This window comes from Paramacrobiotus metropolitanus, unplaced genomic scaffold (assembly GCF_019649055.1).
Source record: "Paramacrobiotus metropolitanus isolate TYO unplaced genomic scaffold, Prichtersi_v1.0 Parri_scaffold0000006, whole genome shotgun sequence".
NCBI classification, from domain to species: domain Eukaryota; kingdom Metazoa; phylum Tardigrada; class Eutardigrada; order Parachela; family Macrobiotidae; genus Paramacrobiotus; species Paramacrobiotus metropolitanus.
In genome coordinates, this window is record NW_026570226.1 from 1272634 (window position 1) to 1285665 (window position 13032).

General features: G+C 43.5%; 1 protein-coding gene across 2 annotated transcripts; it reads right to left on the reverse strand.

Annotated features, from left to right (window-relative positions):
• Positions 1 to 87: 87 nt before the first annotated feature.
• LOC129582102 (pecanex-like protein 1) lies at positions 88 to 11637 on the reverse strand. 2 transcript variants are annotated; one of them, XM_055473515.1, is made up of 28 exons: positions 11502 to 11628; positions 11147 to 11401; positions 10642 to 10919; positions 10109 to 10329; positions 9902 to 10021; positions 9763 to 9834; positions 9167 to 9682; positions 8784 to 8991; positions 8434 to 8516; positions 8307 to 8363; positions 8076 to 8246; positions 7879 to 7966; positions 5320 to 6032; positions 4597 to 5177; positions 4244 to 4461; positions 3759 to 4154; positions 3676 to 3692; positions 3563 to 3604; positions 3319 to 3507; positions 2914 to 3189; positions 2584 to 2777; positions 2295 to 2522; positions 1798 to 1901; positions 1414 to 1713; positions 990 to 1173; positions 680 to 849; positions 362 to 453; positions 88 to 229 (listed from the first exon to the last, which is right to left on the reverse strand). In XM_055473515.1, the coding sequence occupies exons 2-28, from the start codon at positions 11297 to 11299 to the stop codon at positions 177 to 179; spliced, it is 5724 nt and encodes a 1907-aa protein (XP_055329490.1). In that variant the 5' UTR covers positions 11300 to 11401; positions 11502 to 11628; the 3' UTR covers positions 88 to 176. The 2 variants fall into 2 exon arrangements, with proteins under 2 accessions (XP_055329490.1, XP_055329491.1); XM_055473516.1 differs by having other exon boundaries at positions 8088 to 8246; positions 11147 to 11637.
• Between the last annotated feature and the right edge of the window lie 1395 nt (positions 11638 to 13032).

The window sequence follows — 13032 nt, forward strand, 5'->3', positions numbered from 1 at the left end:
ACAAAACCACTTATACCTGGAAATGTACACAATTTTATCAAAAATTCAGATTTAACCAGAGAGATTAAACAATAAACGGTTCTTTAATTATACACTCGCGATGCTTTATCACATATTAAGTAGGCTGCGCAAAGGCCCAACGCGAACCCGTTTATCAAAACAAATTCCATCGAAGTTCATGTTTCCGGACGCCGGGTGAATTCAATGGGCCGTTGTCCTTGCTGTGGATCTGTGTACAAGAACCCGGTTTTGCAGTGTGATTTATTGTAACCGAGATCAATTAAAAACATGATAACGGAAACACACCAGCTGAATTTTTAGATAAAGCGGTGAAAGGGCAGTTTACTGTACTTGTACTCACTGTATGAAACCACAATCGGGGCTTCGCGTGGGCGAGCGATACGCGGAGCTCCACTGGAACCAGAACAGCTAGCGTAGCATCGATCACGAACACTGTAAACAAATTCAAAAGCTTAATTCCTACTTCTACCTAAACAATAAGGTATTTGCAGAAATTTAAATACTCAGTTATTTCACAACCAGTGCGTCGATAAGGCTATAGCGAATTTGATGCAAGATGACAGAATTAACAATTGTCACCCATACCATAATTTTACATTATGTTGAACGTCTGGATATTTCTCATCGTAAGTTTCTAAAGGGTAAAACATCAACATACTCTTCCCAGACATGCCGCGCCACATCGCGAATGGCTTCCACTGTGACCGGTCCGCCAACGACTCTACATAAATTGTTGTGCGTATCGGCATAACTCGTTGTCAAGGGGGACACATAAATGGGATAGCCAATTGGTTGATCACACGATGAATTAATCATATTCCGCAACGCCTGCAACGATTCAAAAAATGTTTCGCATTGTTTACAATACTTATTACTGATACGAAGAACTTGTTTGAAATCATGCGTCGCATATTTGCCAAATGACAGCATCTAATAATAGTGATATTAAACATAACACGTAATCTAACCTGTTTAGCATTCTGGATACTACCGCGTTCAGGGTTGCGGTTGCGGAAAAACACTAACTCCTGCAGCTGACCAGCCCAAAATCCTCGAACACACTCACGATTGATTTTAATCAACCGGAAATCCAAATTACGGATGTCGAGCATGATCACTTTGTAATCGTCACGATTATCATCCACGACATGTCTACAATAATGACCACGGCATCCAAATAAGACTGCATGAATAACAACGCAAATGTTCTTTAGCTCACTTAGATTTTCAAACATACTTGAAGTATACTTCATAGTTTATAGACTACTGTATCTACGCATTTCCAGTCTGCAGGGAAACACGGCTACTTTTGATTAAGATTTTTAGTCAACACATAATGGTTTTGTTGTCAATACAGGATGCAAAAAAATCGCAATCAAGTCCACTTTTTACCTTAGCGCCAGCAGCGACGGTGTATTGGCTAAAACAGCTTGTCGCCATTTGGGATCGCCTTCGTGGCAGATGACCATATTGGTTTCATGCTCCAGAATAGCAGCGTACAAAGCTTCGTTCCGCTCATATTCATCTGGTGCAGTGAAATGGTCCTGGTGGAGTTTTAAAGCCATCCGAATAGCGGGAGCGATGACCTTATGGAGTAGATCGATGTCCGTAAATACCCACTCGTCGCGGGGACAGTTAATTCGGAAATCCCCTTTGAAAAGCGCGTGGAGCCCATGCAAAAACCAATCCACTCTGCAATAAAATATTAGCAATGACATTAATAGTAAGAGCAATACGGATACACGGACACGCGATAATTATTACGGATACACGTACGAATGTAGTGAAAGCTGAGCAGCGGCACCCAGCACACGACGACCACAAATGCTCATGGCAAACGCCAGCGTCATAAAAGCGGACGGCTCCGAAATGTCAAGATCCTAAAAAAACGCCATACTACAAAATGCACTTCTTTGAAATACCGTAATTATCGAATTATAGGCTCCTCCCGAAATAGAAGCTCCCCCCGTAATTAGAGCCCACCCTTAAAGTCATTTGAAAATTATAAGCTCCCCCCGAAATATAAGCCCATGGGCTAATTAAATGCTATATAACCCATGTTAGCGAACGCCAAAAAAGTTAGTTTGAAAAATTGAAGCCCCCTCCGAAATACAAGCCCATGCCCGTAATTGGAGCCCACCCCGTGAGGCGTTTGAAATATTTGTAACCCTGGGGCTCTAATTCGATAATTACGGTAATTAAAGTTGGAAGTGAAAACATGGCTGGCTAACTGAAAATGTTAGGTACTTTAAAATTATGTTTTCCAACTTTACCCGATATTCACTATGTCCGACACAGTATTCAATCCACGATTCCAAAGCTAGATAAAATGCATGTCGCGAAATACCATGATAGCGAATATCAAAATCCATATCAATGTTGGAAACAAATAAAGGATCGAGATCATAATAATCCAAGTTGTGAACGCTAGCGATTTCTTTTTCCGTATAAATCAGCCACTGAAGCACTCGCGGATGTTTCAGTAAGTAAAAAATGATGCACTGAAAAAATCGCCCCCACTTAAACATCCTTTCGGCAGTAAACTGATCAAGCTGTACACACCTTCACGTAAAACGTTACTAATATCTTTCGTAAATCATAGATCTGGAACATTGTCGACGCATTGTTGTCCGAAACGCTATACCCCTGAAGGATGTATCGCCCAGCAAAAACCTGCCATGCTAACCAGCGCTGATTAAACGCTGCGTTTAAAGACAACATATGTGGAAGATGACCCGGCTCGCAGCAACAAAAACCTGAACGCGAAAAATAACGTTTGCGTAAGTAACGCTAAAATCGATAACGGCCGTTGAACAACCCAAATCATCACAAAAAGTAACGTAAAATGGAGCCAATATGCCATTACAACTGTTTTAGCGCTACTGAACATACCCCGGTTTTCGTCAACGTTTTCGGTAATCGCTTCCACCTCTCGCTGCTGACAGTATGTGCCACGAAATTCAAGGCCGCGGACTTGAAAGGTCACCAGCCCGTTGCCAATTTCAATAATATGTACCAGACAGTTCAGGTAGTCACTAGCCAGAATGAAGAAATCTCCACAAGAAACGTTTCCCCATTTCCCCATCATGATATCTCCACAAAGACTCTTTTGGAGAGAGTGCGTGAGATGCTCATAGAAAATGGAGTTTAGGTTATTGTCGTCGTTTCCTGTCATAAAAACAAACGTCATCAGGAAACAGTCATCTCCACAAAAATTAAGTTTGCAAATTACTGGAGAATCAAGCAATTTTGCCTGAACGATAACAAATACACGTTTTCCCCAAGTCGTAGTGATACCTGAATGGCCGTCAAGCTGAGCATCAAGGCGAGTGTTCGAGTGATCTAATCGTCGAGTTTTATAATTCTTCTCCCAGAACTTAATGGGGCGAGGATAGGACGTCAAAAATATGGCGCTTCCCAAGAAGGGATTTAGAGGACTAGCAATAAGGGTGCTGATAATTGTCTGCATGAGCAACATTCCGGAATCTATAAGAAACAAAATCTGATAATCTATTCTTGAAGAAAACGAACAGCGCCTTACGTGGAATACTGAACGGTTGGGCAAATGCATGAAAAGCTGAGCCTGCAGAAATCGAATACCCTGAATACGCAGGTAACAATGAAATAGTCAGTCAAAAGTAAGACATGCGTTACCCCAAGTTATTTGCCACCTGCAAAAAAAGCACAGATTTTAAAAAAAAACCGTAGAAGAAAATAGCATTCAAAGTGCCACTTACGGAGCGATGTATGTCATCACGAATTTCCACTTCAGAAGCCATTCGCTCAGCTTATAGTACAAGAAAGACACGACAAAATAATCGAGCAGAAAAGTTTCGCTCCTGTGAGCTGCATCAAATCGGAAGAACAGCGAAGTGAACGCCAAGATCAAATACTGATTCTCTGCATCCCCATAAGCTAATCGTAAATATTTCAATCCACAAATTGTTACCAGAACGGAGGCCAAATACGGTCCAAACTTATTGGACACCGTCACCGTTTGATTCGTCAAAACACCCAACAGAATACATGGATACAGCACATTCCTTTCGATAATCCGTAGCCATAAACAAATACTTTCGAAGATCGTTGCTTGCGGAGGCTGATTGTCCAACGAGCGTATACGGTGCGGCGTCCTTTAATATTTAACGGGTCTCGTTAATTGTTGTATGTCTCGTTGCAACAAAATAGAAGCACCTTTGAAAGTTTCATTTTTTATCCTTACTTGTAACTGGGAACAAACGGTTTCGAAAAACACAGCCAAGGCATTTGAGCTCGCAGTTTAGGAACTACGTAGGATAATATCAAGCCGATTCCAACGGTGAGCGCTATGAGCACATCGGTGAGCAAAACATTAATCGAAAACAGTTTGCTGCCTTGGAGTCCAAAGAAGATCATGACAAAAATTGGACACAAAATCACATCCGATCGAAGTCGGTCGTACTGTAAAAACACAGTTTTTTAGAAATCAAAATCTGATAATCAGACCCAAAAAATGGCTTGGGAATGATATCGCGTTTCTTGTCATTTGTTAATACCTGTCGAAAGGTGTACTTTTATCACTAACAAACTACTTACTACGGTCATTTCTATTCTTTCTTGAACCAAATCCAGATCCAGACTTGTTTTAGACTCAATTTCTGGTGTCCACGATTGACAGTCACCCTTCTTAAAAATTTTCCGTACAACATTCCAGAGAACCACCGGATCGCTCGATGATCGACTCAAATGATAGCCCAAAGCCACCAGGAGGCCACAAAAAAGCGAAAACGACAAATTCAACTCCATCATCCCTCTAGCTGCCCTGTCTTCCAGAGCCGCATAACAGATTCCATGCAAAGCAACAATCGCTACACAGCTGCGCGTAACAGCATAAACGGATGATATTAAACCACAAGTTGCCGATCCTCCGAAAACGTGGATATCAATCTGTTCCAAAAGATATACCGGAAACGTATTGATGTGTGGCAGTAATCCGTAGGCAAATACCATAGGAAAGCACAGCAGGATAATGGTCAGAGCATTACGAAAAAATACCAACACACCGGTCGCAATAATATGGAATCCGAACAAAGAAAAAGCGGCGTGCTGCTCATGGTAAGATACCAGGAGATCCAACAGCAAGATCAAACCGGAAAGTAGGCAGAAGTACACCGATCCTATCAACAAAACACCTGATTAATAACCAACAGCTACTTACTTGCGTACTATAATTAACATGATCCTTTTTACTTTAAAAAATTGATCGTGTAAATATGTAGAAAGTAAAAGTAAAACACGGTACAAGGGGATTAAGCTTACGGCTATAAACAGCAACCCGATTAAATCCATGGGTTGGTGACGCCGAATCCGGCTGCACACTCTTAACAAGCGAATACTGACAACCGGCCATCACAAAACACAGAGCAAAGGCCCAGAGATCGTGGTAAAATCCTTTCGCCAACAGCAGTCCACCCGCAGCTCCAACGCATCCACACATGATTACTGCTAGTACACACTCCCATACGGATCGAGTGCGATCGAACAGCGCCATCAAACTCAGCCGGTCGAGATGGATGCTGATGTGCTTCGGCTCTTTCGACCACGGACATATGGGAATTTTATACAATGGTCGTTGAAAGCGCACTTTCGGACTACGCCGTTCATCACCGAACAGCTCCCGCCATGATACCGGACCTAAGCGGTGTTCCGTGGAGGCTTTTTCGTCCCGGTTACTGCATGCACGAAGCAAGGCCTGCATCGCCGCCCGTTCATTGGCCGATGGCTCCGAAAGCCAGGGAGTTTCCCGCGTATTGGTACTAGGTCGAGTACCGGTAACTACTTGTAAGCGATTGTCGCGTGTCGCTTCGTCATTCCCGTCGTCGTGCCACAAAGGATTTTGCAATACAGTGTATCTCCGCCTCTGAGTCGACAAAGCACCAGAATCAACTGCGGTTAGTCTGGATGGTCCAGGTTGCTCCAGATCATTTCGTATATCCGAAGAAACAATTGACGTTTGAGGTGAATAACGATTTCTGCAACATGAACCAAAATTCAAGCAAAAAGCGTCGCATCAGAAATATCGTAACACTTATAAGTCTATAATCTTGGTTCAGAACCGATAACACGGAAAATCTGCAACATTTCATACAAGAAACCGCTGCGGCTTCGCCTCCGCGTTTCTTGTGATCCACGGCCGCTTTTGAACAAATTCTTCCGTTTGCAGTAATTCGTTAGTAGATTCACTAACTGCCTTAGCAGTTATTGTAGAACTTCTTAGGCAAGGAGTCTAACTCGGTCCCTCACTTAGTTAGCAACTTTATTCACTGGACAGCGGTGGTAGCTCGGTCACTCACTAACAGTGTCACCTAGCAGTTTTGTTCAGTGGACAGTGGTGGTAGCTGGGTCACTCACTGCCTTAGCAGTTTTGTTCACTGGCTTTTGTTTCCTTCGAAACCTGGGCTAATTCAACCAAGGGAATCGGATTTCTTAGGCATTTAAACACTGAACATTTTAACAGCAATCAGGCGATTAAAATTCAACATGTTTGCAAATCAAATAACTACAAATTTATTATAGTACATACTTAACACTTTAATAAATGTTCTAAGCAACTGGCATTGCTATTATTCTCAAGGTCACCTTGAAAGCCTTACCGAAGCCAGTTCTGCCGAAACCGGCATCGGTGGGACGGGTTTAAATAATTTTTTTAAGAAATAAAATGCATGTGACACAGTTTCTGAACATGCTGAATCTAATTGCGTTTGCAGTTTTTTTTATTAGGTTCTGGTTTTTCCGATCTCGATGCCTCAGCTTTTTTTCAAGGTAAAGATCTATATTACAACGGAAAACCCCGTACGATCTGGTCAGAAAAATTAATCGAAAAACTGATAACGCCATTCGATTCCGCATGTCTGGAAACTGTGTCACATGCATTTTGTTTTAAAAATTATTCGCTCCGGCTCCCGTGCCCCGTGCCGGTAGAGCTGAAAGCTCAAGGTGACCTTGAAAATAATTTCGAAGTCCGGTTGCATGGAGAAAAAATCAGTAAATTTAAACGGGTACCTTTTTAGATCAGCAAATAAAAAATATTTAAAATTTTACTCCTATAAAACTAGAAAACCAATAATATTAGCAGTAACACAAACGATGCTGCTAGTGGATGGCTTCGTTTCAATAAATCGTTAACAATTTAAAGCGCTCAAAAACATGACTTAAGATAAGAACGCTCGTTAAAAGCCACTTGAAAGCAGCAAAAGAAGCTGACCATCGCAATCGTTCAAACGGGCTGACCTTTCACTGCAGTCCGAGCAAAACTAAGGACAGTAATTAATTAATCAGCATATACAGTCCGTAAATTATTCAGTATAATACGGAATAGTAATACGGTATCTACATTCGAGATCTCTGTTATTACAAAAAAAAGGGATACACGAACCCAGCTTTCCCGTAGAGAATCAGCAAAAACCGTTTCCATCATCTGAGCACAGTCCAGAGCACACAGCCCGCTAGATGAACGCGTGACCGAACTACTACTAGCATCTATTGCAAGCGTTCTTTACGTTGAAATTTTCTACCTCGTAGACTCAGAGTCGGGATGGAAAAGTTAACATAGATTCCTTTCTGAGTCAATGTGAATGCGTCAAGTCAATGTAAATGAGTGCACAAAAGCCGTAAATTCACTTATTATCCTATCTACGTTTTAGCGCTACTTTCGGACCGTTTTGTTTTGCTGAAGGAATAAGATGTTAACTAAACAGCTGATCGAAATCATTTGAATAAACCGGCCGTAGACTGGGGACCACAAGAAACGCGGAGGCGAAGCCGAGGCTGTTTCTTGTGTAGTTATATTATAGATCTAGTTCCTTGATACACAATTACCCGGGCAGCTCGTCATCGACGTGCGAATCCACGTGCGATGCCGTGCGAGAGTGCGTCGTCCGTTCTGCAAAGGACGGCGGCCACGGCACTGCAGAAACACCAATTATACGAGTAGCTCATCCCTGCTGATAAGATGTTGCAGCAATGGCTCAATAAAGCGGTGAAAATAATGCTGTAAAATAATAACATTCAGTTACACCTGCGGCTACCCTCTGGGTCTGATGGTCGCGTTGCCGGGTTGGATGTTCCACTTAACCAGGACTGTAAGGTTTCCAACAGTCCTCGGCTATTTGTAAACGATTCCAGGCGAGCACGAGCATCGGGAGATTCAGCTCGCATCAAAGCCCGTTGTTCGCGTTCTCTTCGAACTGAATTTTGAAAAAAGTGTTAGACCACAATTATCATTGTCAATGCCATACGAAACTTACAGAGGCTGGAAGCGCGAATCGGTCTCTGATTCCGCATAATATTTCCCAATAGCTCACCTGAAACGAGCAGAAATAAATATCTTACAAAAAATCTCACAAAAATAGCATTACAATGCAATAAACCTACTTTCTTCCAAAGTCAGTTGACAAGGTTCGAGCTGGGGTTCAGGGCGAAATGCAGGGCTATCTAAAAGGCCTTGTTCTTCATCCCTACATGAATACACAGCCAGCAAAATTAAAATTCTTGAAATCCAATGGAATAAGTTCAAACCAGAACGCCCACAAGAAAGAGCTTTCGGTAAATGAAATCGCCAGGTTCAAAGAACTTAAACAAAATTAATCTACCTACGACCGAATTATTCAGAATCAGCGAAGGCGCGAACATTGCTTACAAAAAATTATCAGAAGACAAAATAAATTAACGAAGTTATCGGATACAAAATGACTAATATTCACTACTGTGTAATTGAAAATGACCTTAAAAGTTGTTCTGCAGCGTTCAGTTCACTCAGTCCAAAAGGCGGAGGGCGACTGCCGGAGGAAAAATCCACAGTATGACCTGCTGGCCTTTCGGAAACAACGCTGGTCCTCCGGTGTTCCAGGCCGCTTGTACTAGGACCCAGAAATACGTATTCCGGAGGGTATTCTCCATTATCCACCGCCAGCTCCGTCTTGTCCATCATAACTAAATAAATTTGCACATTTAAACAACTACTATTACTACCGCCAAAAAACAAATTGCAGGAGTAAATGCTAGCACCACCGTTGGCTACAGTCAACATCCCGTCTACGATCTCGACTACATACTGGCACAACCTATACCAGCATCTGGTGGAACCGAGCCGGAGATTATTACTGACCTGGTTTTTCGTCTACAGAAATTTTCAGGTCTTCTTTGGGATCTACTGGCTCCGACTCATTTTGCCCCAAATTAGGAGTGCTGCGCACTTGCTCAAAATCGGTCGAGCCATCGGGTGCACTGTCCGTCTGCAGACGCTGCGTGCCCTCCGTTGGTGCTGCCAAAGAGGGATCCGAGATCATTCGTGACGAATGGCTCGTCCCGTAACCACTTCCAGTATAAAATTCACTTTTAGCCCTCCGTAGTCCCTTTGGACTTAACTGTGGTAAACTTTCGTCAGATAGCACAGGCTCAGCGGAAGTGTTACGGGACGGCATTCGAAATGTCGATAAAATTTGCTCCATTGACGTCGTCGGCTGGTTTAGCACGCTTGTAACCGAATTATCGTTGTTGGAGGACGATTCCCGATGTGGCCGGTTCTTATTGGCCCGCACAGCAGGGCGCCTTTGTAAACGGCTCAGCTGACCCGCAGATGCCTGGCGCGGGATCGGACTTCGTCTGGGATCAACTGGGGTTGCTGCAATATTTAACCGACACCATCATTCTTCAAGCGACTTAGTCAAGAAAAAGTTTTCCGAGCTAGAAGGCAGGCTGTACCGGAAGTGAATTTGTCGTACGTCTCAGAATCCGACGCTTCTGCATTACTACTAGTGGGTGCATCCAATGAACCTGCAGAGATGTTCAGAGATATGCATTATGTTCTGGCACAGAATCCAGTTCCACAACGTTTACGTACGTTTGGCACGCACAGCGCCGTCAGGAACCAACAACGAATCCCCTTCTTTACTGCTGTCTGAATCAACGGGATTCTCCACTTTCGTCGTCGGTGGATGGATATGCACATCTACCTTAAAATCTGCAAAACACGTAACCAAGCTTCTAAAATATTCCGCCAAACAATAACAAAACAAGCAGATCTACGGCATAAGTTTTCATCTCTTACTGACGGTTTCCGAGCCATCCAGATTCTGAACAGGCGAATCACAGGTGGCGGCTTTTTCCCCATTTTCCCCCGAACTCTGAGGGTCAATACTGATTTTTTCCCAACTGGATGGCGAAAGCATGGCCACCATCTCCGTACTGGAAGCCTTGGATCTGCCTTCCACCACAGTCGACGATACCGCTGCACTGTTCAAAGAACGAAGGGGAATTTCGTCGGTGGCGCTATTAAACATACAGATTTATTCAGAAATAATGTATTTAATTTAAGCGTAAAATTCTGCACTCGTAATATTATTGTAATCTATGATTTTATTATTACTGTAGTCTTAATGTTTACATAAAACAATCTGAAAGTAAATGATGATGCAAAGCGACACTGAAAGGAAATAAAGCTTTAGCAACACAAGCGTAATAAATTAATAATACAACATTAAAACACAACTAGAAAATTACGGAGTAACAAAGCAGTTAAAACAGTGAGGCAATCTGTGGAAATTACTTCGCTGTTTATTATCAAATCCTATTTTTACTTACGGATCGCGTGCCCGTAAACTTTGACGGTGCCTGGGATGCAGGCGCCGCCAGTCTGCCAGCACATCGGGATCCGTGCAAAACGCCGCCAAATGCTCCGAGAGGCTCTCCAGGCTGCCATGACTGGATGTGTCGTTGCCCTGTCCATTTTTGCCGCCGTTCTCCGACTGGTGAGTATCGAAGAAACCGTGCATCAAGTGGTTGCCCACTTTTAATAACGTAAACACCACAAGCAACACTCCTAGGTAAATGCCCCATACCATCCAGGAAGGTTCGAACAACTGTAATAATTAACGATAATAAAAACCAGATAAATCCAGCATATAAAAAATCGCGTGCGGTACCGTCGGTACCTAATACAATACATAACCAAATTACGAAAGTGACAAAACCCGAAAAACTGAATTCAATTCAGCAATTCAAAATGCTGCAGATTCCCAGACAGTAACGACCCGTAAACAGGGATTTCTAGAAACCATTACTCTAACATTATTGACAGCAATCTTACTATGTAGAGAAGAAATGGTGCAATCAAGAGAGAAGTCCATAAATACAAATGTATGATGTTGCTGACAAGATCTAAACTGGAATCATAAAACCATCCCCCAGTCAAAGAAGCCCAAATCCCGCGTCGCACGACGTCCGCTACGTGCGAAACCATGATTATATAGAAGGTAGGTTCGATGTTTGAACTTCTTCCACGATAAACTGCTCATTCCAGATGCCCATCAGATCATCCACAGGACCACATCCACTGTAGTGGCTGTACAAAACTCCTGTTAATGTGATCGTTCATGCTCAAAAGCTTTTGATCAGTAGTGAGTAGGTGTCAGATACAGTAACTTGAGTGTTCTGTCACCAACCATCCAAGTCATCCACAAATGGTTTATATGCGGTCTTAGCTGGAACAAATACAAACAGATACGTTCAAGATTGCTGTCGAGCACAGTACTTTTATGAATTAACAATTTAATAAGCTCTACTTGTTTTTACAATCAACTGTTTATTGCATTTTAATTTTTGCTTGCCAGTTTGCTGTTTGCGAAATCATTCTGATTGTTTTGGAGATTTCACCAAACCGCCGTCCGCCGGTCCGGTGCGGTGCTGCAGCCTGAAACAATTTTGGCAATCCGGAAGTTTTAATTTTCGTCATGTCTACGCGCGAGAATACTCCCGCGCTATGAGTTTTGGCTACGCGCGAGAGTTTTTCGGCGCCACTATTTATGAATATAATCAAAACATTTCAACATAATTTCAGCTCTGGAGTTGTTTATATAGTGCATTATAATTGTCGCATCAGTCAATTTGCATCAAGTCAGCCACACCGCAGTCGTTCGGAAACCGGTAGGCATTCCCAGCCGGCGAATTATGGGCAGTACATCAGCTGCCGTTACTACAGCGTTATTTTTGGTCACAGAAGTTTTCCTTCAGGCGTTTCTTCCCTGTACTCGAGGAGGAGGTGTCAGTGCTCCTGTTTGTATTATATCTAAGAACCACTGTCGGAAATCCTCACCCCGGGCGTAATTTGCGCTCTGGATCTGTTTCCCAAGCAGAAGGTCATACGCATACGCAAAAGCGTGTACCAAGCAGTTGTTACTGCCGGGAGACTGGGCATACACAGGGACATATTCGATGGCAACCTGGCCTTTGGTGTCGGGATAAGAGAACAGGAAGTTGAGTTGCAATTTCAAAGCATCGGTGGGCATTTGACCGGTGGAGCAGTATATGCGCACCACGCCAGGGTTTTGAGAATTAAAGAAGGCGCAAACATAATGATTGTCACCATTGTACAGCGGCTGTATGATGATACCTCCATGCATGCGGACATGAAAACGAATCCTAGCGTAACACTGGTCGTTATGCTGGCACAGAGCCAACTCTGCAGGAAGTTCTAGCCAGCCTCTTTGAGGAAATGCACTGCGTATCAGATAAACTCCTGCGTTGAGTAATCTCAGCTTCAAATCCGAGCCGAACGTTTTCAGATTGTTGATGTCCTCGCGAAGCACCACTAATTCTTCCCCGAATCGGTGTACGACTTCATTCTGACCATCCGCATGTGTCTCAAGTATCCGAGCCGCACGCATAGCGGGTGTTTCTCCCGAACGCGGTGGACTGCGGGATATCCTGGCCGACTTCCGCCGCGGCATGCCCATTTCGTTCCTTGTTGCCGAGGGACTGTTCGAAACAGCGGCAACCGGTGTGTCGGCTGGCTGGGGCGTGGCTTGAATTGGCTTTGAGGACGTCACGGCTGTCTGATTGAACCGCTGATGGCGCCTTCCTTCCGACGGCCGTCCTTTGGGTTTAATGGTTCCGCGAGGTCTGACTCTGAACGCAGAAAAATCAGGAGCGACGAAGTTTTCTGCGGCAGGAGGTTCTGGATTTGGCAAATCGCCT

Excerpts from the sequence above, each read along its gene's own strand:
- LOC129582102 (XM_055473515.1), bottom strand. The coding sequence starts at position 11,299 with ATGGTTTCGCACGTAGCGGACGTCGTGCGACGCGGGATTTGGGCTTCT. Across the intron at positions 8,247-8,306 it reads GATTCGCGCTTCCAGCCTCT|TTCGAAGAGAACGCGAACAA; the intron begins GTAAGTTTCGTA and ends TTCAAAATTCAG. Across the intron at positions 5,178-5,319 it reads TCGGGTTGCTGTTTATAGCC|GATCGGTGTACTTCTGCCTA; the intron begins GTAAGCTTAATC and ends TTTTGTTGATAG.